This window comes from Pithys albifrons, chromosome 1, assembly GCF_047495875.1.
Source record: "Pithys albifrons albifrons isolate INPA30051 chromosome 1, PitAlb_v1, whole genome shotgun sequence".
Classification (NCBI taxonomy): Eukaryota; Metazoa; Chordata; class Aves; order Passeriformes; family Thamnophilidae; genus Pithys; species Pithys albifrons.
Window position 1 is genome coordinate 74,123,612 of NC_092458.1, and position 24,584 is coordinate 74,148,195.

The 24,584-nt window shown below is 36.2% G+C and overlaps 1 protein-coding gene across 2 annotated transcripts in view; it reads right to left on the minus strand.

Moving 5' to 3' along the window:
• ARHGAP42 (Rho GTPase activating protein 42) overlaps positions 1–24,584 on the minus strand; it is a 144,948-nt gene that overhangs the window by 86,968 nt on the left and 33,396 nt on the right. For both annotated transcript variants that reach the window (XM_071555245.1, XM_071555239.1), the window contains exon 3: positions 7,530–7,591. In XM_071555245.1, coding sequence (XP_071411346.1) covers positions 7,530–7,591 — 62 coding nt within the window. The remainder of the gene's footprint in view (positions 1–7,529; positions 7,592–24,584) is intronic.

Below are 24,584 nucleotides of genomic sequence, written 5' to 3' on the forward strand. Positions count from 1 at the left end.
GTATCTTTTTTGATATCAATTACATCAAAGAAATTACTATCTTCTTTACAGTAATTCTGACTGAGAAGGTCTTCATTTGCCTTGTGTGCACTGAAGTGACAGGAAAGAACTGCTAGAAAGTCAGAGCCAATTGAATTATTTTTCCAGCTGGATCACTTCTCCAATTATGTTCACCATACAATCACACAAACACGTACACCAGCACAACAGGGAAGACTGGACACTTCCTTAATGGGTCCAAGAAATACTCTACTAATATGCATTTAATATGAATACAAAAACATTCTTCTAGATGTTGCTGAACTCCACTTGAGTTACCTCCCATGATGACAGTATATGGAACACATGGCTAACTCAGATTTGGGGCAGAAAGCTGTTTCAGAAAACCACTGATTAGATACAATTCTCTGTAGCACATTTCCTCCAGACATTTCACAGCTAAAACACAGCAGAAAACCAAATACTGCTGCTGAGTACGCTCTTGCTTCCACATAGTTTCCAACGCCAACAGTCAAAAGCCTCAACAAAATCCTATTATATATTCTGAAAATGAGAATTTGCATTGTTCTATGTAAGGTAATGACAAATCGTATTTTCTATAAAGGGGATAAATGAAAAACATAAGCAAAAGTTATTCTATGAACTAAAAAATGTTGAATTAATTAGCATCTTCCAGAAACACTGAAGAATCACACAAATTAACTATGTGAAAGTCAAAAATTCACACATAGTCCAAAGAGAAACTTATGCATATTGTCATAAAACTATTTTTCAAGTGCCTATGTAGAGTTGACAATATGTGGAAAGTTTCTATTTCTTTTCCTTCATTGTGTGAGCCTAGACTGGAAAAATGGAGATGACTGCAGTGTATATGCAACTCTGTGTTAGGGAAATTTCACCTGTATAGACAAAACATACCCTTTTTGTGAGGCTGCAGACACTCTACTAGGCACTCCAACACCAGGATGTATCCATGACATGTCGAAAGACTTCCAGGAGCAATTTACAGTACAAAGGGGTGTAGCAGCAACCACCAATCTCTGCACTCTGAGGCACAGGGGTCCTTAAATGTTGCAGATTTGGTTTCTTCTCGCAAAGTAACTGCCCTTTTGGGTTCTTTGAGGTAGATGTTTCTGCAAACTAGTCCCTTAGATCCCAACTTCCTTTGCCAAGAAAAGAGAACTAAGACACAATTTGCTGACGTGTTGCCCTGCTTTGCAGACCTCTGCTGTCCACTTTCAGGCATGCAAAACTTATGCTGGTGGAGACACAAAAACTTGGTAGTGATAGCTCTACCCTGCATACTGAATATGTATGTATGAATGGCCAGACTTCGCGAACGAAGATTTGGGAAGGTCTCTCCCCATGTGGGTGTGCCCTTCCAGCCTGCGCAGTGGATGTTTTAGGTGAGGCACAGCGTGTGTAGAACTGGCCCCACCATTTAAGTCCTAAGGTCCATCTGACACAGCCAAGCGAGCTTGGACAGTGACAGTGAAGTCCTTGGGACTGTCACAGCACCCGGTACTAACCAGGGCTGACCCTGCTGAGCATCCGAGATGTGACAGGGATCGGATGGCAGGGGGCATTGAACTGCCAGGGGACAGTCCTCACTGAGACTCGAACTCAGGACCTTGGGATTCAGAGTCCAGAGTGCTCTCCTTTACACCACGGGACCAGCATACTGAATAAATTCCCTAGTGATACACTCAATAAGTGAAGAACAAAGGCTGAGGTGCTTCTTTCATTTCTCATGGTATTCACAAATGGCTCAGCTCAGAAAGTGGAGCAGAAGAGTCTCTGATAATAGTCAACAGGAGAATTGGGCATCAAGCAGGATTATAGTTATATGACTGTTAAATTGTATTTCAAATAATTTTGGAATGTCTGTTCTAGTTAGTTCTTATGAAGTAAGACTGACAATAGTATCAGCAAGAAAAAAAGAAAAATCTAATTTCAATGGCTGAAGTGTTAATGCATTGCTGAGGACTAGTAGGTCTGGTCTGCCAAAAACTTTTTAAGTGAGCTGAGAGATGTAATTTCAATTAATCAGTCATAGGCCTTCAAATAACATTGATCTAATTTATTTGAACTAAAGCTAATCAAAGAATCCTCCTTGCAGTCTCTTCTCATCCTGAGTTCCTAGGTGTTAAGCCTTCCTTGTTGACTATCTCTGGTATCTTTTCTAGTCCAAATAATTTCTGGCCAGAAATGCTTACAGCAAATATTCAAAATGGGGGCTCACAAAAACATTTACAAAGGCACGTGATTTGTTTCCAGTAGTTTTCTAAATTATTTCTAAAACTTAGCTTGATTGTCAGAGGACAGTAAGATGATGGTGTAAAAAGAAATGACAAAAAAGTAAGAGAAATATTCAAGTTAGTATTTTCACATCTTACAGAATTTCAATTCCCAAAGACAATGATTTTTTCTGTAATTAGTATCAACTCTGTAGTCTACTATACCTAGAGTTGGAGGAAGAAAAGGGGGGGAAAACAATAAATAAATAGATAAAATATAGGTAGAAATACTTTTTATAACAAAATAAAGTAATTCAGTACTGCTTTACTGATCCTTGTTCAACAGAAACCTCAAATTGGTATTTCCAAATTAGTAGTTTGGTGCACAAGTTCAGGAAGTCTTTCCAAAGGTCGGTTAACAACATAGTCCATGCTACCATAATTATTCAATAGGATATTTACAGCCACCTTAAATACAAGAAAAGAAATTTAACCCACCAAAACCAAGTGTGCCAAAACACTAGCATAAACTATTTTTTGTAATTTTGACAGACACACAATGCAAAACAAAATGCCAGGTGTATGTTCTGCAGTCTCACGGTGCTAGTATATGTAAGATTCTTTTTCCACTTTATGAACTGAGTAATAAGCTGCACCTGTGGATTGAAGACTGTTTATTCTTCTGATGGAATCTGTAACCCACTTCACATTACAGGGAAAAGGTTAATTCTGCTCAACAACATGCTGTGTCCTTCAGTATCTGATTTTATGTATCATTCCATGGATAGCTGGTTTTAACAGTCCATTTATTTTTCTTCAAGTGCAGCTTTTGAAATTGAGTATTTTGATGCTTTCCCTGGAAGCAGATAGCATCAGATCCCTTGTGTGAGGGCAAATGCAGAACCACAACAAGAACATCCAGTTAATACAAAAGAAGTCCACAAAAATGAGATACTGTTTGAAGCAGGAAGATTATTAGATATGAAAAGACAGATGTTACAAAGAAAAATACTCATCAAGCACAGTACAAAACTATCAACTTCACAATTTTCGTACTATCCCCTGGAGTATTTAATACTGGTCAGGAATCTCACTGATTCACGATGCCAGAAAGCAAAGCTCAGGCACCAGTCAACACTTGCCAGCAACCCATAAAAATTTGGGTAAATAGCAAAGAATTTAAGAATTAAGAGCCTATTTTACTTCTGGATTCAGTAAACTTTCAGAAATAATCAGGGAGTTACAGCAAGATAACACTCAGGAGAACTTATTCAATGCTTCAAATTGATAGTGGATCTCAAGGAAGAGGAAATCAGTAGCATGAACCAGTTCATCTATATTTGTGACAACATAGAATAATCCTATGAAAGGAAAAGGAATTAAGCACTTCACTTCCAGTACATTTCTGTTAGCTATAAAGTTTACTAACAATATCAAATTAATGGGAAGCATGCATAATTTATGTATCTCTAAAATAAAACACCATATCACTTATTTAATAGAGAAAATGCAAATTCAGTGAAAGAGGAAGGAAATTATTTTAAGTAAGTTCCCTTGATAAAGATTCAAACATTTACATTAAATTATAGCATCTCCATTGTTCCCTAATAATCACTGAGAAATACAGGTCATTATTTTATCACTCCCTGTTTCACTTGTTGCTAAAGTCATTAGAAATACAGGGGGGATGAATTTGACTTTTTATCCTATTTACGCTACTCATAAAACCCCAGAGTCAGTGCTGTTTGGTTGGGTTTTTTTTAATGCACCATTAAGCAACAGCCTCATTAAATTTACACCACTATGAAAGGACAGATATTAAACCTAAGGCTGTGTATCATAAGAAAGGTGTCTTATTAGCTACTTTCTCCTTTATTTGCTTTTTAAAGGGAAAAGTACGGTGCATGGCCTCTGGTTTTTCTGACTAGTAGTCAACATTGTATCATCAGGAAATAAGAGACAAATATAAAAGAAACTGACTTGCAATAATCACCATAGTATTACTGCTGCCAATATTATTGGCTATAAATCCTTACACAACAGAATATTTATTTATGTGTTACACAATTTCAATTAACCTTATACTTCAGCGTTTTTCCCAGTAATACTGTTCATAATACTGTTCCTGATATCTTGTTTCATTAACTTCTTCCAAATAAAAAAACCTAAAAATAGTTCCTTCTGGCTCTTTATGCAAGAAGGGCAGAAGACTTGCTAAAACTCCTCTCAAACTATTATTTCTTTGACTATAAGAAACACTTCATTTACACATTCAGTGGAAAAGTATTCAAACACTCTCTGTGTTCACCAAGACAAAAATAGGAAGAATTATGAAGAACTTAATAGGCATCACATGTGAAATAAATTTGTGATATGAATATATATATACTTTCCATATTAAAATCTAATTACTGTACTTACATGCATGCTCATAATTTAATAAAATTCAAGGCATGGAAACAAGGCCATTAGCTGTTAAGCAAAATTAATATCTGTCATTCCATATTCCCCCACATCCTGTGTTCACTGATACAACAGTGTCTTACATGTGTCACACACTTCAAGAATTAAAAGAAAGTTCTAAGTGATATGAGGAAGTGTATCCATAAAAAGCCCCAACACTGTCCAGCTGTTTTTCTCCAAGCCTTCAATAAAATCTCAGAAGGAAGAAGCCTTTTTTTTTTAGAACTTTTCCAAGTTTTCTATTTTTATGCAGAAGGAAATTGAATTCCTAAAGACCTGCATGCCCTGTCCCAAAGAATTATCACTAATCTGCAAATTGACTGACTTAAAGTGGTTCCAGCAAAGAAATCTAAATTAATGCATAATGATCCAAACATCCTCAGAAATAAGAAAACGTGTTTTGAAGATTTCACAGTTAAATCACAATTTTGTCAAGCAGAAAATGCATTACTAACAACCTGTTCAGCATGTCGCATGGCATGCTGATCCTCCCTGGCACCTCTGGATTCTGTGATGGCATGTAGGTAGTAAGAGACTGAAGAAAAAAAAAAGGCATCTTCGGCAAAGATGATGCTTTTGCAGTTTAATTCCAATAATAATTAAACAAATTCCACCAAAAGGCATCTCAAAATTTTTTAAAACAGAGATTTTTTAAGTTTGTTAATTTTCCTATTCAAATATGAGTACCATGAAAACCACATGTCCTCAATGTTCTCATCATGTACATTCAGTTTGAAGAACAAAGAGAACAAGGTTATCCCAAAATGAGCAAAAAGTTAGATACAAATGTCTTCCCATGAAAAGCAGCTTCTCCACACATTAAGATCCCATGGGGAAACCCATGCTGGAGCAGCCTGTTCCTAAAGGACTGAATCCCGTGGAAAAGACCCATGCTGAAGCAGTTTGTGAAGAACTGCAGACCATAGCATGGACTCATACGGGAGAAGTTAGTGGAGGACTGTCTCCCATGGAAGAGATCCACACAGGAGCAGGGTGAGGAGTCCTCCACATGAGGAGGGAAGAGTGGCAACTCCCATTCCCTGTTTTCCTGTGCTACTGGCGGGGAATAAGTAGAGAACTGGGATTAAAGTTAAGACCGGAAAGAAGGGTGGAGTGGAAGAAAGTTTCTTTAAGAATTTTTTTTTATTTCTCATTACCCTACTCTGATTTGATTGTCCATAAATTAAACTGATTTCCCCAAGTCAGATCTGCTTTGCCCAGGACAGTAATTGCTGAATGATTTCTCCCTGTCCTTGGCTCAGTCCATGAGTCTTTCCTTGTATTTTCTGTCCCCTGTCCAGCTGAGAAAGGGAGCAACAGAGCAGCTTTGGTGGGCACCTGGCATCCATCCAGAGTCAATCCACAAGCCGTGCATTCCCACTGAAGCAATAATGATATAGAGCAAAACGTATCATTCCATCTGACCAGTCTTTTTCACTTATAAAATTAATGGTTTTCCCCCCATTTTACCCTAAAGTCCTTCCTACATCTTAAACAGAGTAACACATTCCATGGAAAGATTAAACTATAAATCACAGAGAAGTTAGATACTTCTAAAAGTGAAAAAGATAGTGATTCCTCTGAGAAAAAAAAACCAAAATAACAAAACAAAATAGGAAATTATGAACACAATATGAAAGACTAACCAGTTTGAAAAATAAAACTCTCACCTATTCATTGCTTTTTCCTAATAGTTAGCTCACAACAAACTTTAAATTAAACTGGAAAGCTATCAATTTGAAAAGATTGTTTAACTAAGGAATTAGAAAGTATTTTGCTAAATATCTTCCAAGATGTTAAGTACTGAATAGTCACCTCACTCTTCCAGTGTGAGGAAAAATATACCAGAAAAAATATTTAGCATGAAGCAAAAACACTTTACATTTTTATAGGTTTAGGTGATATTAATTATGCAACTGTACCATATAAATCTTATGGTTTTGCCACTTTAAAATATTTATCTAAACAGAAATAGTGGAAGACCAATTCTATGATTATTTACTTCTAATAATAAGACAACTTTATGTAAACTTCTTCATGGATTAATAAATTTTCTCTAATCTGAGTCATAATTTCCTCAACTCCCTAAGTACACATAAGGGCAAGGAAAATCAGGACAGTCAGCCATTGGATGGATTTGAGCTAGTTAAACTTTCACAATATTTAAAAATCCCCCTATTGAGGTTAATTCTTAGCTCACTTCCTTATTCATCACTGACTCCCAAGGAAGGAAAAATAGTTTTACAGCTTATGTGGATTTTTTTTAAAGACCTTGCAGAAGAATACACTTAAAACTTCTTTAACAAAGCTGCATTTGAATAGAAATACAAATGAAACTACTCAGCAGATTCAAAGGGAATAAGGACACCATATCAATGGACAAATCTGACAAGTCTGATCTATAATGTATCCTGCAAAATTTCTCTGGGGTGACAGATTTGGTTTCTCTTCTTATCACCTACTTATCATATGCTTGGCTGAGTAGTATACATTCACTGGGCAGTACTCAGGGTATTTCTTTAAATATAAATACTGATCTACATCTCCACTATAAGCTCCTTGGGGGAAGGGAAAGGTACAGCAGCATTCAAAGGTTCTTTTGGAGCAGGGAGCAAGGAAATCAAGAGAAAACGATTTTTAAATCGATGTAAAAGTCTTTGGTTCAACACCCTATTAAAAATTACGTGGCAAAATTTCAATAGTTCTTATGAAATACTTAAAATCTACTACAAAAATAATAAAAAAACCACTTAAGTGGAATAGGGAAAAAAGTGTACTATTTTACAAAAAAAGCAGCCTAATGCAAGATATTCCTGACAGCAAACTTACCAGTCGTCTTCTCTCCTCTTCAACAGCAATCAGGAGCCGAGCAAACTCTTTCAATGACTGGGCTGAAATGAAAACAAAGAAAAAGAACATTCTGCTTAGAATCAGATTTTAAGACCAGGTGAGTCTGTTACCTGGATTGAAGCTATAGTGATAAAAATACTGCTCTTATATAGTACTTCACTGAAATCAGCAGCCATTAAATGAGGCATAGACCAAAGCAAGAAGAATGTCAAGAGCAAAGAAAAAGAACCTGAATCATAAGTCATATGTATTTTAAAAATACTTTAAAAAATGAAATATTAGCAAACTGATATTCCTGACACATGTAAAAATCAGTTTCAAAACAAAGAATTCTACTATCAGCCACAAAATTTACTTTAGCACACTAGAAGCAGAAAGAAAAATATTAAGGTGTAGCAACAAATATTTGCAAGAACAATGAAAAATACTTGGATAAAATTTTGAAAGTCAGCATTTTAGAAGAAATGCCAACTCTTTAAATTTAACAGCTGTTTGGCTTTATGTTTTACAACGCCAAGCTCTCAGCTGACCCAAAGAAATGATTGATTTATAAGCCCTGAATTCTGTTACAAGTGTGAGAGTCTTTGCTCAAAACTGTTTTCAAACAGAAGTCAAAGGGCTAAAGGAGATGTCAATGGAAACATTATAAAAGAATTAATCCATAAAAGAGGGCAAGAAAATAGGAACGTATTCTGAAAACTCTTGAGACTTTATTCTCATGTGTACTAATCTTTCCAGAAAAATCTCTCCATTTATTTTAGTTTCTCAAGGGCATATGGGCTATTCAGAATTCAGCATTACAGTTCCACAGACAAAAATGCCACAGAAAAATCATGTGAAGAGAGCTAAGTATCTCCTTTTACTTTCCTCTGATACAACCAGCAGTAATTGCTACCACTGACAGGATGCTAGATTTCATGGTTTAAAGCTCTGATCTCTGACAACAGACTCATAAATCCTAGTTTCTCACAATAAACTTGAGGCAATTTGAATCATTTTTCTATGAGGGGGAAAAAAGCATGGAAACAAAAGTCACAAAATTTCTCAAAAGAACAGGCTTGAAAAAGCCTTCACAGTTAACCAACACACAGTGCTCAGGTTATGCTAACTGAAATCATCCTCTTTGCTATTATTCCATCATCTTAACTGCTTTTATTAAGATATGTCAGTCTCCATTAACATGGCTTTATCCTCGACCAACTTCCCAAAAGATTTAAGGAAATAAGGCCATTTTCTAGAACGTACTGGAATATAGCAGATTCTTTAAAAGAGGGAACCAGTATCTTGCTTGCCTCCACTGCCTTGTCTGCACTCATAAATTGCTACTTAGTTTTTGGACAATTCCTAAGTAATTTTTATCCTTTATACCACCAGGACCTTGCAGAGGACATCCTTGCATTTCTCTTGTTCTCTTTTAACTTTTACAGTTGAAGAACACTGTGCTGTTTGTTCTAATTTCTTCGGCAAAGAACCTACATAGTCTATTTTTTGCAACTATAATGTTATATATCTTGACCTCTAAGTCATTCTTTGCTGATGAATTGTTTTTTTCCCCATTATGAGCTCTTCCTTTAGTCCAAATACATTTGGTAATTTAAATGCCCATTTAGTTGGGTCTCAAGTCTTTTCCTTTAATGTTTCCCTGAGAACAAAAACACTGGAAGCTTTTGCCAGTCACATCAGTATCAAGAACTTAGTTTGATATCCACTGAATTAACGCAATCGCTTAAGAGTCTGCTTATAATGTTCATCAGAAAAAGACAGGTAAAGAAATAAGATCATGAACTGACTGTTTATGTTACCTGACAAGGAATCTGTTGAGCATTACATTCAAGAATATCTAAGTACCCTATAAGAAATCCTAAAAACTAAATAAACAATGAGCCAGACAGACATGGCTAAACTATGAGGAAGTGGGGGAAAAATAAAAACAACCAGTAAGACAGGCTTTAGAGTCATCTTCCTGATTTCAAGGCAGATCAGAGGGATTTTTAGTTTCAAAGCTGAAACTTTTCCTTAGGATTCAAATAAATCCAGCTCAGTCAGAGGAAAAAAGCACATAAAACATGTTCTGAAGTCTGCAAATCAAGATTTTTCCTCAATATTTGACACTAATATAAAGGTACTAGTATGTCACCTATAGACAGTGCCTCCGCTAAAGACTGAGAAGCTGTCTCAGTCTTCTCTTTCCTATTGACTCAACTTTGGGGAATTATAAAGATCAGAGATTCACTAAGAACACAGAACCTACACTCTTCAACAGCACTAAGACAATCCATCTCCCTGATCTTAAAGACCTTCATTGGAAAGACACCGTCACATCAATACTGACTACAACTTTGCTACTCACTTCCCAACACCCACATCCATCTTTGTACTGATCAGTGTGGGGAGAACATGAGCATCTCGTAATTCGGACTGTAGTGAAGGATGCACGCCCAGTACACAGAACTCTACAACACAGACATCTCTGGTGACCCCACTGGTTCCTCTGTCCTTGCAATGCCATCACATACATCAAAAAAGACATCACCCACCACAGCTCTCCTACAATACCTCTGAGTATAGCAGGAATTCTGAATCTTTCATGTTATTGCACCCTTCTTCCCATACAACCCCCACTCAGTGTGGCCTCATTGAAAGCTAGGTCTGTCCCTAGAGAACTTCATCTGTGCTGGAAGCTGCAGTGGGAGGGGGAAAGGGAAGGAAAAACGGTGCTTGTTCCACTTTTCCCAGCATACATTTTTCCCTTCTTTCTCCCCTCTTTTCCCACAGACCCCTCTTGTTGCAAACAGGTGACAGCTCCACCTCACCTCAGCATGGGGCTGGGCAGAGGGAGGGATGCTGAGGGCAGAACTCACCGAGGGGGGTCAGGCCTCCCGAGCAGCTCACCCACAGGGCACTGGGCACCCAGGAGAGCTGTGCAGGGACATCCTTCCCATCCACAACCAGGCCCCCTGCCGGGATTTCAGCATGACCCCCCGGCACAGGGTACACACATCTAACTCTGGATTCCCAGCTCTCAACAGGAACAAACAAATATTACAACAATAACAGTCTGAGGGGTTTCTGTGCAAAAATTCAAAATCTAGAAGATTTAGAAATCAGACCCATTTGTGCCAGATGCAGCCCACTGTCTGTCAGGATGCCCAGGCATTACATACCAGCCTCACAATCTTTTCTCACTAAGGCTGCAACAATTTTTTTCTCCCCTTCTTTTTAATCAGAATAGACACAGAAGAATTAAAGTGAACTTTGTAAATAAAAATGGGGGCAGGGGAGGAAGAGTCAAATATTTTACAAGGGGAAATGTCATGGGAATGTGCTGATAAATAAATTCCGAAAACACACCAATAATATGAAGTACAATACGTAACCTAACATATTAGATATGAAGGTATTTTTAATTATTTTCAAAAAGAATTGTTGCTATTGGTGGGCCATTTTAAGAAAAACCAAGTGCTGACTCCATATATTCTAACTTATTAGGCAATATTAGCTTACAAAATCCCAACAGTTTTACAGTCTGCTTTTTATTTAAGGGCTACTCAAAAGGACTTGTAAGATACACCTGGCATCATGATGGAGATGATGCCTGTGAAAAGCAACATCCAACAAGTGAAAACAATTTTATATGTATCTAGTTATACACTTGTGGTCTCATTCATCACAACCACAACAGGTTGACAGATGTTCTATTTGGAGTAGTCCCAACCCAACAATAATGTGCTGCAAAATTGCCCTTGTTCAGGAGAAACAGCTCCCATTGCTTTATTTATAAAAAACAAAGACCCACTGTCCATACTTTTAAATGAAAATTGTTTTAATTACCTTGCTTCATAAGGAAGCACACTAACAGTATGAACAGCTTAAATTTTAACATTGTAGTTCAACAATATCCTTTTTTCCCAAAATCCCTAACAATTCAAACACATGGTACAGCTCCATAAACAATCACATTTTCATAATCAAAACAAAAAAATTGAAGCTTGATGTACAATGAGGTGAATGAGGGAGAAGTGAAAAAGAATAAATATGCATTTATCTGAATTTTTAGAATGCATCATTAAAAATACAACTCATTTATGCTCTAGTAATCAAGTTCACTCCATCAAAATCAACCCCGCGGTTCATAGGAAGAAAAGGTGCATGTAATAAACCTTCCTAAGGTTTTGCTATAAACTTGTGTAGAGAATGTATCATCTTAAAACAGCATGTCTATGGAAATTATTGAAGCTAGAATACCTATCAATCCTCAACTTAATATTAAAGAGTACTGTGTTACACTGTACTACTGTTACACACAATAGTTATGAAATTATCCACATTTAATGAGAAAAGGAAAACAAAGTGTATGGAACATATAGTAATTTTACATGACCACTACTGAATTCAAAGACATAAAGCAAAGTTTGGAAGGTAATGTTCAACTCAAGATAGAATAGAAAGTTGAAGACAATAAAACTGAACATTCTTTTCTGTGAAATGGACTGTTGGTTTAATTTCTATTTATACATGCAGTCTTAAACAATGCATAGGCAATTTTACACAAAACAACATTCTATAGCATTATGAGCAGATAACACCAGCAAGGAAAAAATACACATACAGAAATAAGTAATTTGTTCTTATGATACCTTGCTACATGAAAGACAAAAATGTGCAAGACTGTTATCCCTGCATCTTCCTGATCTGACAGAGGAAATGCCAGGACTGTGCTGTATATTGCTTCCAGCACACTTCTGCAGGAAGGTCAGTCAAGTACATCCTCAAGAACTGGTTGTAACAAGCACAGATGTCCTACAGCAGGCTCCAAATTCATGCTTTAGCATGAACTTCAACTAAGTCTTCAAGGGAGTTTTTCCCAGTAGAACATAACTGAATCAGAATTCAAGATGGACCAATGGCCCATAAGGAAATTTTCTAAGGATTTACACTTGCTTACTAGACTTCAGTGAGAAAGCAGAACAAATGTAAGACCCGTGAAGACTGGAAGAACAGACTTTCTTTTCCACTTCTAAAGTTAAATTATCAAATAATTGTTAATGCACATCTATATTCCCAGAGCTTTTAATAATTAGCATTATTCACAGCCGCAAATGCTATTTCAAGCAGTTTTTCAAGAAATCACATCAAATAAAATTTCCATCCTTCTTTCTGTGGCTTTAAGCCATACTGAAAGCATCGGAGAGGTGGGAGCGGGGTGAGAGAGATAGTAGGTAGGACAAGAGTAGCAAAAGACAGCTTCCCAATCAGACACAGAAATGAAAAATTTCAGATTAACACTGACAAGCCACAACAAGTATGAAGAGACAATAATCTGCTTTCTCAGTACTTTCTACCTAAGTAGAATTGTAAATGTAGTAAAAGTCACATAGGATCTGTAGTATCTGTTGGAAGGTAACTAAATTGGATATCTCAAAATATCACCACAATGCCAAGTTTTCAAATGCCTAACTGTAAACGCCAAGGAAGACTGCCTCAAAAAAAGACTCCCAAAGCCTGTCATTCTCTTTGTCTTTCCATATATTGACTGTGAATTTAAATAGAATCTTACCTTATACAACAGAGGTTACCTTTACCACTGTCACAACCTGGACTGATTTGTTAATGATTCTTTTCTTCCTTTTTTTCCTACTGAATTAAGCCTATAAAGCATTAAAAGCGTACAATTATCTACAGCTTTAAAGGGAATATTACAGTTTAGTTCAATGGGAAGAAGCTGAAGGAGGAATACTTTAGTCTACAAACTGAAATAAAGAATAATTTGTGCAAATTTTGTCCAACGTGTCAAATGTGCTTTAACTTCAACCTGAGTGTTGATGTCAAAACATTTTGTAACTAGAGTTGACTGGGCTCAAATAGTCAACTCTAGCCTGCAGTATAATTAAAATACAGTAGCGTAAGACAACTGCAATATATTCATACAGAAAATAGTTGTTGTTTTTATTTTTAAAACACATTTTCAGAAAGCTGTATTTTGGTAAGTAGACCTATGTCTGATAAATCCTCCCAATTATTGCTCAGGTTTTCCTTTTTCTTTAGCTGCTGATCTGTCTTCTGCTACTTCTACCCTAGGTCTGCTTCCCTCAAATTCCAAGTGACAACATTTTTGGATAAACTTCAGCATGGGACACTGAACTCAGTACCATAAGTAATATTTACTGGGGAAGCAGAAAAGAAGTAAAAATAGGAAAGGAGTGCAAGATTTGAAACTATTGTTTTTATTACCTATTTCATCCTCTTCTGAGTTTCATTCCCAAGATATTAGAGGAAACAGACTAACCGCTTTCTTTTGTTAAGGTTTAAGGTGATATTGCTGGTATTTATGTAAATTCAAGTTTGCAAATTCACAGCATGTCATATAGGCTTTAACTTTGAGTATTGGTGTCAAAAGATAAATTATGTTACAAGATCCCACTGTGGAAAAAACAAGTGAGCATAGCAAGATAATGGTTCATTTCTTCAGGGGATTTCAGTCTCATTTAATTTTGGAAGATTAATATTAGATGTGCTGCCTTACCCTCCCCATTTGGTTTTTCTTACTTCCCTAATCTGGGTATCAGATTTTATGGATCTGTAATAAGGGCCTCATGCATTCCTGTTTTCTGTGTTTACATTTACCACAACCTCCACAAGAACAGTAAAAGAAAGCTATTTTTACCTTCCAATAATACAATGAAATGTACTTCTGGCGGTAAAAGACAGGGGCTGAAACAAAGATTCAAGTGAAGAGGTTTCAAAATTACATGGACATACCCTTTCATGGAAATCCATTCTCAAAGTGGACAGCAGACAGTTGTTTAAATTCACAGTTCAAATAACCACAAATTTCCTTGAAGACTTCATCACGGGAAGGTACACAAAGGTAGAGACAACCTTGTCTGGTCTGTACTGTTCTTGTGAAAGAATCAAGACCTTCTCGGAGCAGACAAAGTGAAGCAATTTTGGACTCAACAAACACTTATTCTTACTATTTCCTCAATAATTAATCTGGTAAGTAAACATTGCAAGGGCTTAATCCAGTGGTTTTTTATCAATTAGCACCATGATCTTTCACATTTTGAAGCCATTTCTACGTAATCCAGATTTTAAACCTTCAACTATGATGAACTAAAAAGTAAAAAAATAAAAAAAATCCATCCAATTTTAAGGATGGTTTATCCTGACTTAACACAGACATACCCATAAAAAAAAAAGAAATAGTAACTATTGCTGTAAGAGATCCTCCCAGGGAGCACAACTTCCAGCAGTAATTTTGTTTCCTGTGGTAATTTACTCCTTGAATTGTGAGAAAAGGTATTTTGCCAAGTTTTTTCAATTACTGAAAATAAGCATGCTACCTTACAAGAGTAAATCCAAATTTGCCAAACAAATCCATTATACATTAGGAAGAAAAAGTATGATAAGTGTAAAGAGACAGAGATGAAAAATGTCTGGTAGAAAGCTCCTGCAAAGAAATTACACAAATGAACAAGCAAGAAAAATGACAAAATTAAGACATTTATGTCCAAATTTAGACTTCAAGGACAATATATTGTTTTCCAAATATGATCACAACTTCCAGTACATAATGGCAAGCAGAGAATTTTATAAAAGCACAGCTACTGAAATACATGTAATTAAAAGTAAACAAACCCCAAGGCTTCTCTACTTCATTTGTGTTAAAGCATTGTAAACTCAGTATACATTAAGTGGTATTGTGAACTCCACATCATAATTTGGAGCATATTGACTCTTTGCAATATTAGAACAGAGAGATGGTAGTAAGCGCTCCAAATTCCCATGAAGTCAAAACCAAAAATGAAACTATCACAGATTCAGCAATAGCCCCCCTGCCTGACCTCCCTTGGTTTATGGCATTTGACTCCTGTATGTTTTCAGGCAGTGTTCCCTGTGAATAGACACTTTAAAGCCCTTCAACTGCTGGCCACATAGGAGGCACAAGCACTCAGATTTTGTCACACTGTAAAGGCAAGACAAACCAGCAGAAGAGGCCAGCAATTCCACAGTAACAATGGAGCCTCCTGTCTTAGCACAATACACGTGTGCCTTGCAGTCCAGGCCAGTAAGAGAACCATAAAAGGCAGTAAATCAAGATCTGAGCTTAATCAAGCCCAAAGCTTTCCAAGATGTGTTTGCAAGGACAGTGTAACAAGCACATACCAGATAAGGCAACTGGAACTTAAAAGTATTTTCATTTTGCAAAACTTAATGAGCAAATATAGCAAGGTGTTTTATGAAGTTTTTTTCCTACACTATGTAAAGCATAAAATTTAGACCTTTTACCGTTATTTTATTGAAACAAACCTTTGTCAGGGTAACTATCTAAATCCAGTTACAAACAATATGATATTTGAGAATTCTTTGCTACAAAAAGTAGCTATTATGTCACAAATATTTAAACAAATACAAGCCTTGTACAAAAGTTAAAACAATACTTCGAGCCAAGACATTTACACTTACCACTCCACTCCTTTTCAAGAAAAGTCTACACAAAAAGCTACATTTATATACAAACTAAGAATATTTTCAAGAAAGTCAGGTTATCCAGAATTCCCAGATTCACTGTCAGCACTTGTCAAACACAATACTTGGAGAGATAACCTTAAGACATGCAATGTTACATAACTTAAATAAATCCGATTACTTGACATAAAAGTAGTAAATTGCTATGCCCTGCTTATGGAGAGCCTCACAAAACAAATCCAAGCAGAAAATTCTAAATGCATCAAGCAAGGACAAAACATGTCATAGAGTCCTGGAAGTTTTTTAAAGTTTATAATGGCTGTCTATCCCACGCATGTTAGTAAAAACAAAACCAAAAGAAACTCACTCCAAACAATTATTCAACTACCACCACCACATTTTTAACACTTTACTGAAAGTACAGTTGCAATGTATCTACCCTGTGTTAGTGTTCTTATCTATTTATAAAAAACAATACATATTTGGAAAATACATTATTCAAATTGAAAATTTATTTATCTTTTGTAGCATGGATTCTTCAACACAGCAGAGATGTGGTATAAAAAGCCCACTCTAGACTCTATTACTATAGCATCTCTCCCAAAACTTGACATCCTTGAAGTGACAGGAGAAACATTTTAAATTATCTAAGTAATTCTTCCCATTTTCTTAGGAACATGGGAATGAAGATCTCCCAAGCAGTAAATTGCTCTCACAGAGCACTATATCAATACTCTTCTCCAAATTAGTAACATACTTCTTGTGTTTCTCCTTCTACACTTCTGAGAAGGTATGGAGGCTTTTGCCACTAGTCACAAGAAATATTCTAATTTTGCCATGTTCTCATATAATAAAGAGATAATGAGTTTAAATAAGTGGTCATTAAGAAATACTGTATCTCTGTGTCACTACAAAATGGAGGTTCACATTATTTTATCTGCCTAAGAGAAACCAGCCTCTACTTCCACCTGATGGAGCCACAAGCACAGCAGTCCTGGACATGAGCTCCACAGCTGCAGAACACAGCAGGGTGTGGAGAACAATATTCAATACATTATTTTTTGTCCAACAGGTAAGAAGTGATTTTGAAGTGCTTCTGGAGACCTATTTTGAAACAACAGCAGCTTGAACTGGCCCCTATTGAAAACTAACAACATAACTTGCTATACCAGAGGTCATTTAATCCAATTAATCTTTACCTCAACTGAATTAATAATTAACCTTTATCTCAAACAGATCCAGCTTCTCCAGAGTTGACTGATATCCTACTGTTAGAGTAAGAACACCTCCAAAAAACATGGACTATTCAGAAATTTGTAAGTTCAAAGGTAAATTCTGGTTAAATCAGGTTTCAATACTCTCCTGGCTTCTTCCCCCCCAGTCCTCCATCCCATTAGAAAGAATTGTGATATAAATTGAATGTGAATACAAATCTTTCATTCTAAGAAAAGAATTGTTACTTCAAGCTCAAGTTTTTTTGAACAGCTAAATAACAATACAAAGTGGGAAACAACCACTGGGCAACATATAGCATGTTAAGCTGCAATCAATCATAGCATTCCATAAACAGAGGAGTTTCAAGCAATTATGACTACATTTCGGGCTTGGCAACCCCCAATTCTTCAGAGGCACATCCGTACTTTTAGGAAAAAACTCCTGATATTTTAATCTTTCCAGCTGTACAAACCTTATCTGTGTGTGGCTCTTTGAGGGTGCTGAAATAGGCAAAGTAAGAGGAAAAGCAATATATTAAAAATGCATCTGAGAATCATTAATACTGGTTTTTTTCTGATTTGTAAAATTTAGTGCATTTATAGCCTGAATGGTGAACAGTTTAATTAGGACAAATATCACCAAATATTTTAACAGATGTTAGGTTTGCCGTAATTACTTTGTTGAATTTAGGCCTACAAAGGGATCAAGGACTTCCTGTGCTTGAAACTCTAATCTCTACTAAGCATTTTGATTTCAGAAAGCACAAATCCCTCATCTTACTTGCACAAACCTGAAGACGATTATCTCAAAGGTGAGTTAATCAAACCACTACCTGTTTTCGAAAATGAGTTCCTATTGCTCAAGAGGTATGGTAACTCAACAACTCTAAAGTGTTACACCTTTTTACTAGAAGTGTATTATACCCAGCAATAGCACATACATGGTTTTTACAGAACAATTCTGTAAAGCAATTGTCTAGTCCTCAGACTGTCTACCCACAGACATTCTCATACTTTCACTGGGACACCCAGCTCCAGAAATAATGAAGCTAAGTGATACACACAGGAAAAAGAGGTATATTGAAGGCATGGAATAACGACAATAAAGTAGAATCCACCTATAAGACTCCAGAAGATCAAAGTATTAATGAGGGACACAAAAACTACTTTATCTTGATCTGTGAGTCATCTACTCAGTTATTCCAATCAAATGTTGACTCATTTTAACTCCTTAGCACAATGCACCTGGACAACCAAAGTTACTCCTGTCCATTGCCTGCCTCAATCTCCTGTGAACATCATAAGCTCCAGGGCAAGTGGCATCAGAGACACCACAGTCTGCAGAACAATGCAATAAAATGAACTAACATGAATTTTAGACTCCCTTAGCACACCAGGATGCAAATTGCAATGACTTAGGAGAGCTCCTACTTCACATCCAGCTACTCCTGACACAGAAGAAGGGTAGGACAGACAGGAATGGCAGTAACTGCATAAGCCACCTTGATCTAATTCCTTTTATTTGAATACTCAAACACAGAAAGAAGCATGCAAATTCAAACAACCTTCTCATAGGTGTCTTGGAGAAGAAGAAAAAACAAGGGTTGTGTTGTTGATCTCATTTTACCTTTTCCTCCTGCACAGATGAAGGCCTCCTGCAACATTATTTTATTTCCTCCTTTGTCAATCTCATTTGACCTTCCAAAGCAAGGACAAGAGCTCCAGCTGGACCAACAGAATGACAGCCTTCACCTTCTGGTGCAGATGTTTTTTGAAGCCTTGATGGGATCCCAGCACTAGCATAAAATCACTCATTTCTTGGACTTAAGAAACAATACCATTGCGGAAACAGGTTGCACTTGTTTAAATTGTCAAATATGCAACAGGGATTAAAAAAAAATAATGGTAGGAACAAAATCAACAGATTTTAAACAAACCGTTTAGGCATTTTACACCCTGATTATCCTGAGTTCCTCCCATAAGTTGTTACTATTTAACTTTTGTAGATAAAAATAGTCCAATAAGAGTACTAAAGAATCCTGTCCTATGATCTCACAAGTAGCTTATGCAAAGTTGCTTTGAAAGTAATCTAAAAAGTTAATCTTAAAATTTGTTCTTCCAGCTGGGGGAAAAAAGAGTTGGAAAGTTGAAGCAGATTATTACTGTGGAAAGCCAGCATGCAGTCTTTCTATGCAAATTCACTCTTCATCATAAATAGCTTTCTAGTCTAATGCAGGACTAAACCCTTCCCCACCCATCTAAAACAAAACCACCTTTCGTAAATACACTTGACTCTAATATGTTCCACCAGGTCAACAAGAGACAGCATTAGAAAAGTTACTGGCATGATGCCTATGCTAAAAAATATCTACCCCTCAAACTCTACCCTCAAGTGGTGGCAAGACCCTCTTCTTTCTTTGGTTGGACAAGGCAGTAGTGGACATGAGATGCTGGAATTAATTTTAAACTCTTTTGGTATTTGGTAATTCCATTCAAAAGTCTGGTTACAAATGGGAATTCAGTACCAAGTAGGCAGAATATTAACACCCAAAAAGAATTTTCTTGAACATCAAAGGTAACCTCAAGTGATTAAGGAAATGACCTGCAAGATATCCAAATGATTCAGACTGTAGGTGGCTCAATCGCATTTAAAAATAATTCAGAAAGAGCCAGGCAAATTCAAGAAGCCACTACACACCACAAACAATACTGGTTTGAAATCGTAAGTAGACTGACAGCTACCTGCTCAGGTTCCTGATTAACCTCCAAAAGACTGTCCTAACATTGAGACTGAAGTGTCCACAGACTGTTAAGATTTGCCTCCATACGTTGGAGGCAGGCATAAAACTCCTACATGCTTTTTTGTTTTAAATTTATTCATTTATTTGAATTGAACATTGTATGCACAAGATTGTACCACTAAAAATGGCATTTGGCACCTCTCTGTCAATTAAACTTTTACGTTGTTACAAGAAATGGAGGAAAGGAAACTTTCTGATTTGTATTCTCTTTTTTGTGTAGTTTTATACACAAATTTCCCAAGACAGATCTATTTGCTGCTTTGAATTACAGGATACTTGTCCTCTGACAGGCTCTCCAAGAGAGCAGAGCAAATGCTGACTAAAAACTATTGTGCATGTGGATGCTCAGTACAAGAAAATAAAAAGGCTGACCTTCTGGCATCATTGCTCTACTCAAACAAGAGAGTCTTTAAGAACACAGCACTGGACTCTAACAAACAACTATTATTTACATTTTTTCATTTGTTCATTTGTTTTTGAGTTCTCTTCAGTAAATTTAGATGATTTTTCAAAGTTCAAACTGAAACTAACTGCCGTACACAATATAAATTCTAAGAATGAGCTAGCAATTCTGCAGATGGTTACTTGCTAGCAATTAATAATCTCATGAAAAATCTAGGTGTGACTTAGCAAATATCAAAAGAGCCACAATTGCTAGCAGCAAGAGAAGAATTCAGTTCCCACAGGAAAAGGTAACACATTTTTGAACTTTGGACCTATTCTTTGTGGCTCAATTAAGATGGATTTCATAGATCATCATAATCCTATTAAATTCTTAAATTATGCATCTGATGTCACCTGAAACATCTGTCATAATATATTCTCATCAGAAGAAAGAAAAAAAATTTGAAAACCAGCAGGGACACAATGATTTCCAGTGCTTTTTCCAAAACAGCATGTGCTAATACAAACAGAGAGTAAAATAAAATGCCAGAATATCAGAATGTAGTATTTGCCTTGTTTGCTTTTAATTCTGAAGACCATGGTCTTATACTGCTGATATTAGATCTCACTGATAAGTAATTAGCTATAATAAAAAATAGACACAAACTTCTTAAAGAAAAATAGACACAAATTTGTTAAAGGCACAAGACAGAATTCCACTGAGTTAATAATGTTTATTATTTTCATTGTTAGCAGCCACAATCCAGGGTAACACAAACAGAATAAATGTGGATCAAAACAGGGAGATTCATGGGGAACGATCCAGGTGACACAAATTGGATAATACTAAGGAGAGGCAACTTCTTCTGGCAAAATTTATGCCCGCATGGTGTATACTGACGAAAACACCCCCATGATCATTAAAAACATAGTTTGTGCACCCATTGCTCACGTGTAACAGCCGAAGTTACCTATAACGTTTGAAACATAAAAATTATGAGTTCATTTTACACAAAACTCTCACTTAGCATGACAAATTACTGACCTCCCTTACATTCACTGTCTATCTGAAGTACTTAATTTTTGTGCAAAATATTACTTGCAAAGTGGGCTGAGAGTAACTGCACAAGGCGATGTGTCTAAAAGAGCAAATGGCAAAGTGTTATTGAGTCTTGATATTTCAGTCTGACAAAAGTGCAGTTGTTAGATGAGGGAAGCAACACCCTCTTCTCAGAGTAAGTTATATCAAACCTTCATTACTATGTTTTTTTAGTATTAATGATTCACTGTCAGCCATCATGTTATTTTTGCTTTGAAGACGCTACTTCTGCAAAACCTCTCGATTGCACAAAAACCAATCATAGCTTGGCTAAATCACATGCCACTGGAGCCAATAACCATGTTCTGCTATCAAACCGTATGGCCTATGCATTGCTGCAGATCACATGCTTCCACGTGCATTCCAAAACAGAGAAAGAGACAACACTAGCAATTGTTGCTAGCTGTTTTATTTTTTAATGAAAAAAGCTAGTAAAGCTAGGGAACGCTATTTCCCAAACCAAATGTGCTGGCAAAAAGCTGAAAAACTGAAAAAGCTTTTTATAGCACAAATCCTTTGATGTTCACAGTTTAAAAAGAAAAAAAAACAAACAAAACCCCAAAACCAAAAAATGAAGCTGTAGACAATCTGAGTAACCAGCCAGCCTGCTTATCCAAGAAAGTCGGAGGAACTGCTTTCAATTCATGCATAAAATTATTATAAACTGGGCATGGTATATCTGAAAGTGGCTATGTAGATTCATCCGGGTGACTTGCAACATGAAAAAGCTACCTAAAATGCCTTATACAACCATGCAGATTTTTTGTCAAAGAAGAATAATACATCTGCTATGGAATACAAAGAATACATCTGCTATGGAAGCATTAAACATTTGTAAATATAAAGTAAGAAATCGTCAAAATTAAAAATCAAAGACAGAAATATAAAAAAAGGAAAACAAAACAAAAAGATCACTGGATTCAGTAACAGACAGATTAAAATACATATAAGAACATCATCATAATTCTGTTTATATGGAGTGTATCATGGAGCTTAACTAAAACTATTTCTCATCTATTTTGTGTAAAGAGCTTATTGGAATAGATGAGTTGTATTAAGAGAGCAACTAAAAAGACACAGATTACAGGAAATGCAAATAAAACTGCTGTTATTAGACCTCAGGTTGGGGAAAAATAAGTAAAAAATTAGGTTGTGCTTAGTTACAAAACAGAATCTCCAATTCTAATATTGCCTCAAAACAAGTTAGTGGAGCTATCAACTCAGTTTCAATATTTATTACTGGTAAGGAAAAAAAGAAAAAAAATCACTTATATTACTTGTATTTAATTCTCAAAAAAGCGCTGAAACTTATTTTTAAATAATTACACCCTGACAAAAATCTTATTCAGAGGGTGAAATTTCCAATGCTAAGGTGGATAAGGACGAATTTTCAATGCTAAGACTGAAATACAAATGTAGACCCTATGTGTACATGTTTTTTCACAAAACTTATCAAGTCAGCATATCACTGCACTCTGAAGTAGAACTTTGCAGTGGCCTGCACAGCTGCAGACATTCTTAAAAAAGGAGGTGTAAGCAGAAGGAGGCACAGAGCAGGATTCATCTATACAAAGCTGTCTCTGATGATAAACAAGCATCTAGCTTGTTGGGGCACGTTAAAGATATGGATAAATTCTAGGTCACTGCCCTAGGGAGATCAAAACTTGAGCCTTACCCTATAAAAGCAGACAGTATCATTTGAGCTCCGTTAGACTTGAATTTGATTTCTGTCAGTTTACCTTTTACACTTAGAAGCTTCTTTGATGTACATGACAATCCATCAGGCCATTGGTGCTTTAGAAGCTAGAAATCCCTCCTTTGAAGCTTCAAGTGAAATAAATCAGCTGCCAAACTTCATGAACTCTGTTTTTTTCCTCAACAGTTTTTAAATGCCTGTTTAATATCCAAACAATAAATGTCTTTTCTTTGTTACATACATTCAGGTTGGTTACAAGTAAAATGAATGTTGTCTTTGTGATCAGTCACTTCATTTTAAATGTAAACCTTATGTCTTTAAAAAAGTTATTGACCAAATCGAAGACGTATAACTGAGATATTGCAGACTTAGTTTAAAAAATATGTAGAACGTAACTTAAACAGTCAAGAAATAATATGTAGAATGCCAAACAGTACGTCCAGCATTTCCTTATTTGTCTCTTTTCAAGCTTGATACACTTGAAGAATGTATGTAGTTTTGTACTTGCAGCTGAGTGATTTCACTAACCTATTTATAAGCAGTAAAATTAAACCTCCCCTCCCAAACCCCTGACAAAAGCTAGTGGAAGACAGTGAGACAGTGACCAAATACTAGTCGTCTTTGATGACAGTTTTCAGACTCCTGCAATGTTGTAGGTGAGGAGGAGGCAAACCTTGTGGGTGAAAGCAAACAGCTCAGACCTTGTGTCCAATGACTCAGTCAGGAAAAAGAAAAAATTGAATGGAAAAGGGACTTAAAAATAGATTATAAAAAGAGATATACTTGGAAAAGGCTAAATCCGAGTTTCCTCTCGGCATTACATAGGACTTCTTTTAAAAAATACTAACATGTTCTATGTTCCCTCTTGTACTGCCAAATTATTTATATTTAGAAGTCACTACTCTTTAAGAACCATTTTACTTCCTCTCAGATGTTTTGGGAGACACATGGGGGCCATGTGGTATGTAAGACTCATGACACTGAATTCAGCCATTCTGAAAATGGATTAAAACCCAAATTTCTTGCCAATGGGAGTTAAGAGCATTCCAGATGCTGTGCTACTGCCCAAAAGCATCACTATAACCACAGCAATGCCCTGCAGTAAAGGCTGCCTGAACTTCTGAATCCTGGAAACGTTTCAAGGATTAGTCTGCTGAGGAAAGAATATTTTTGATGACATTAAAGAGGTTTATGCTGAAGACAATTTGAGCTCTTCAGCCCTGCAAATGAAGAATTTCTGGGTGTGCATAGAGACAGAACATTAAGCAGCTAGTAAATTTCACTGGCAAAAATTCAGACAACTATATATTTAGGAATGCACAAGTTGTAAAGAACATACTCCTCTTTTTGGACCCTTAAAAGTTCCTCTGT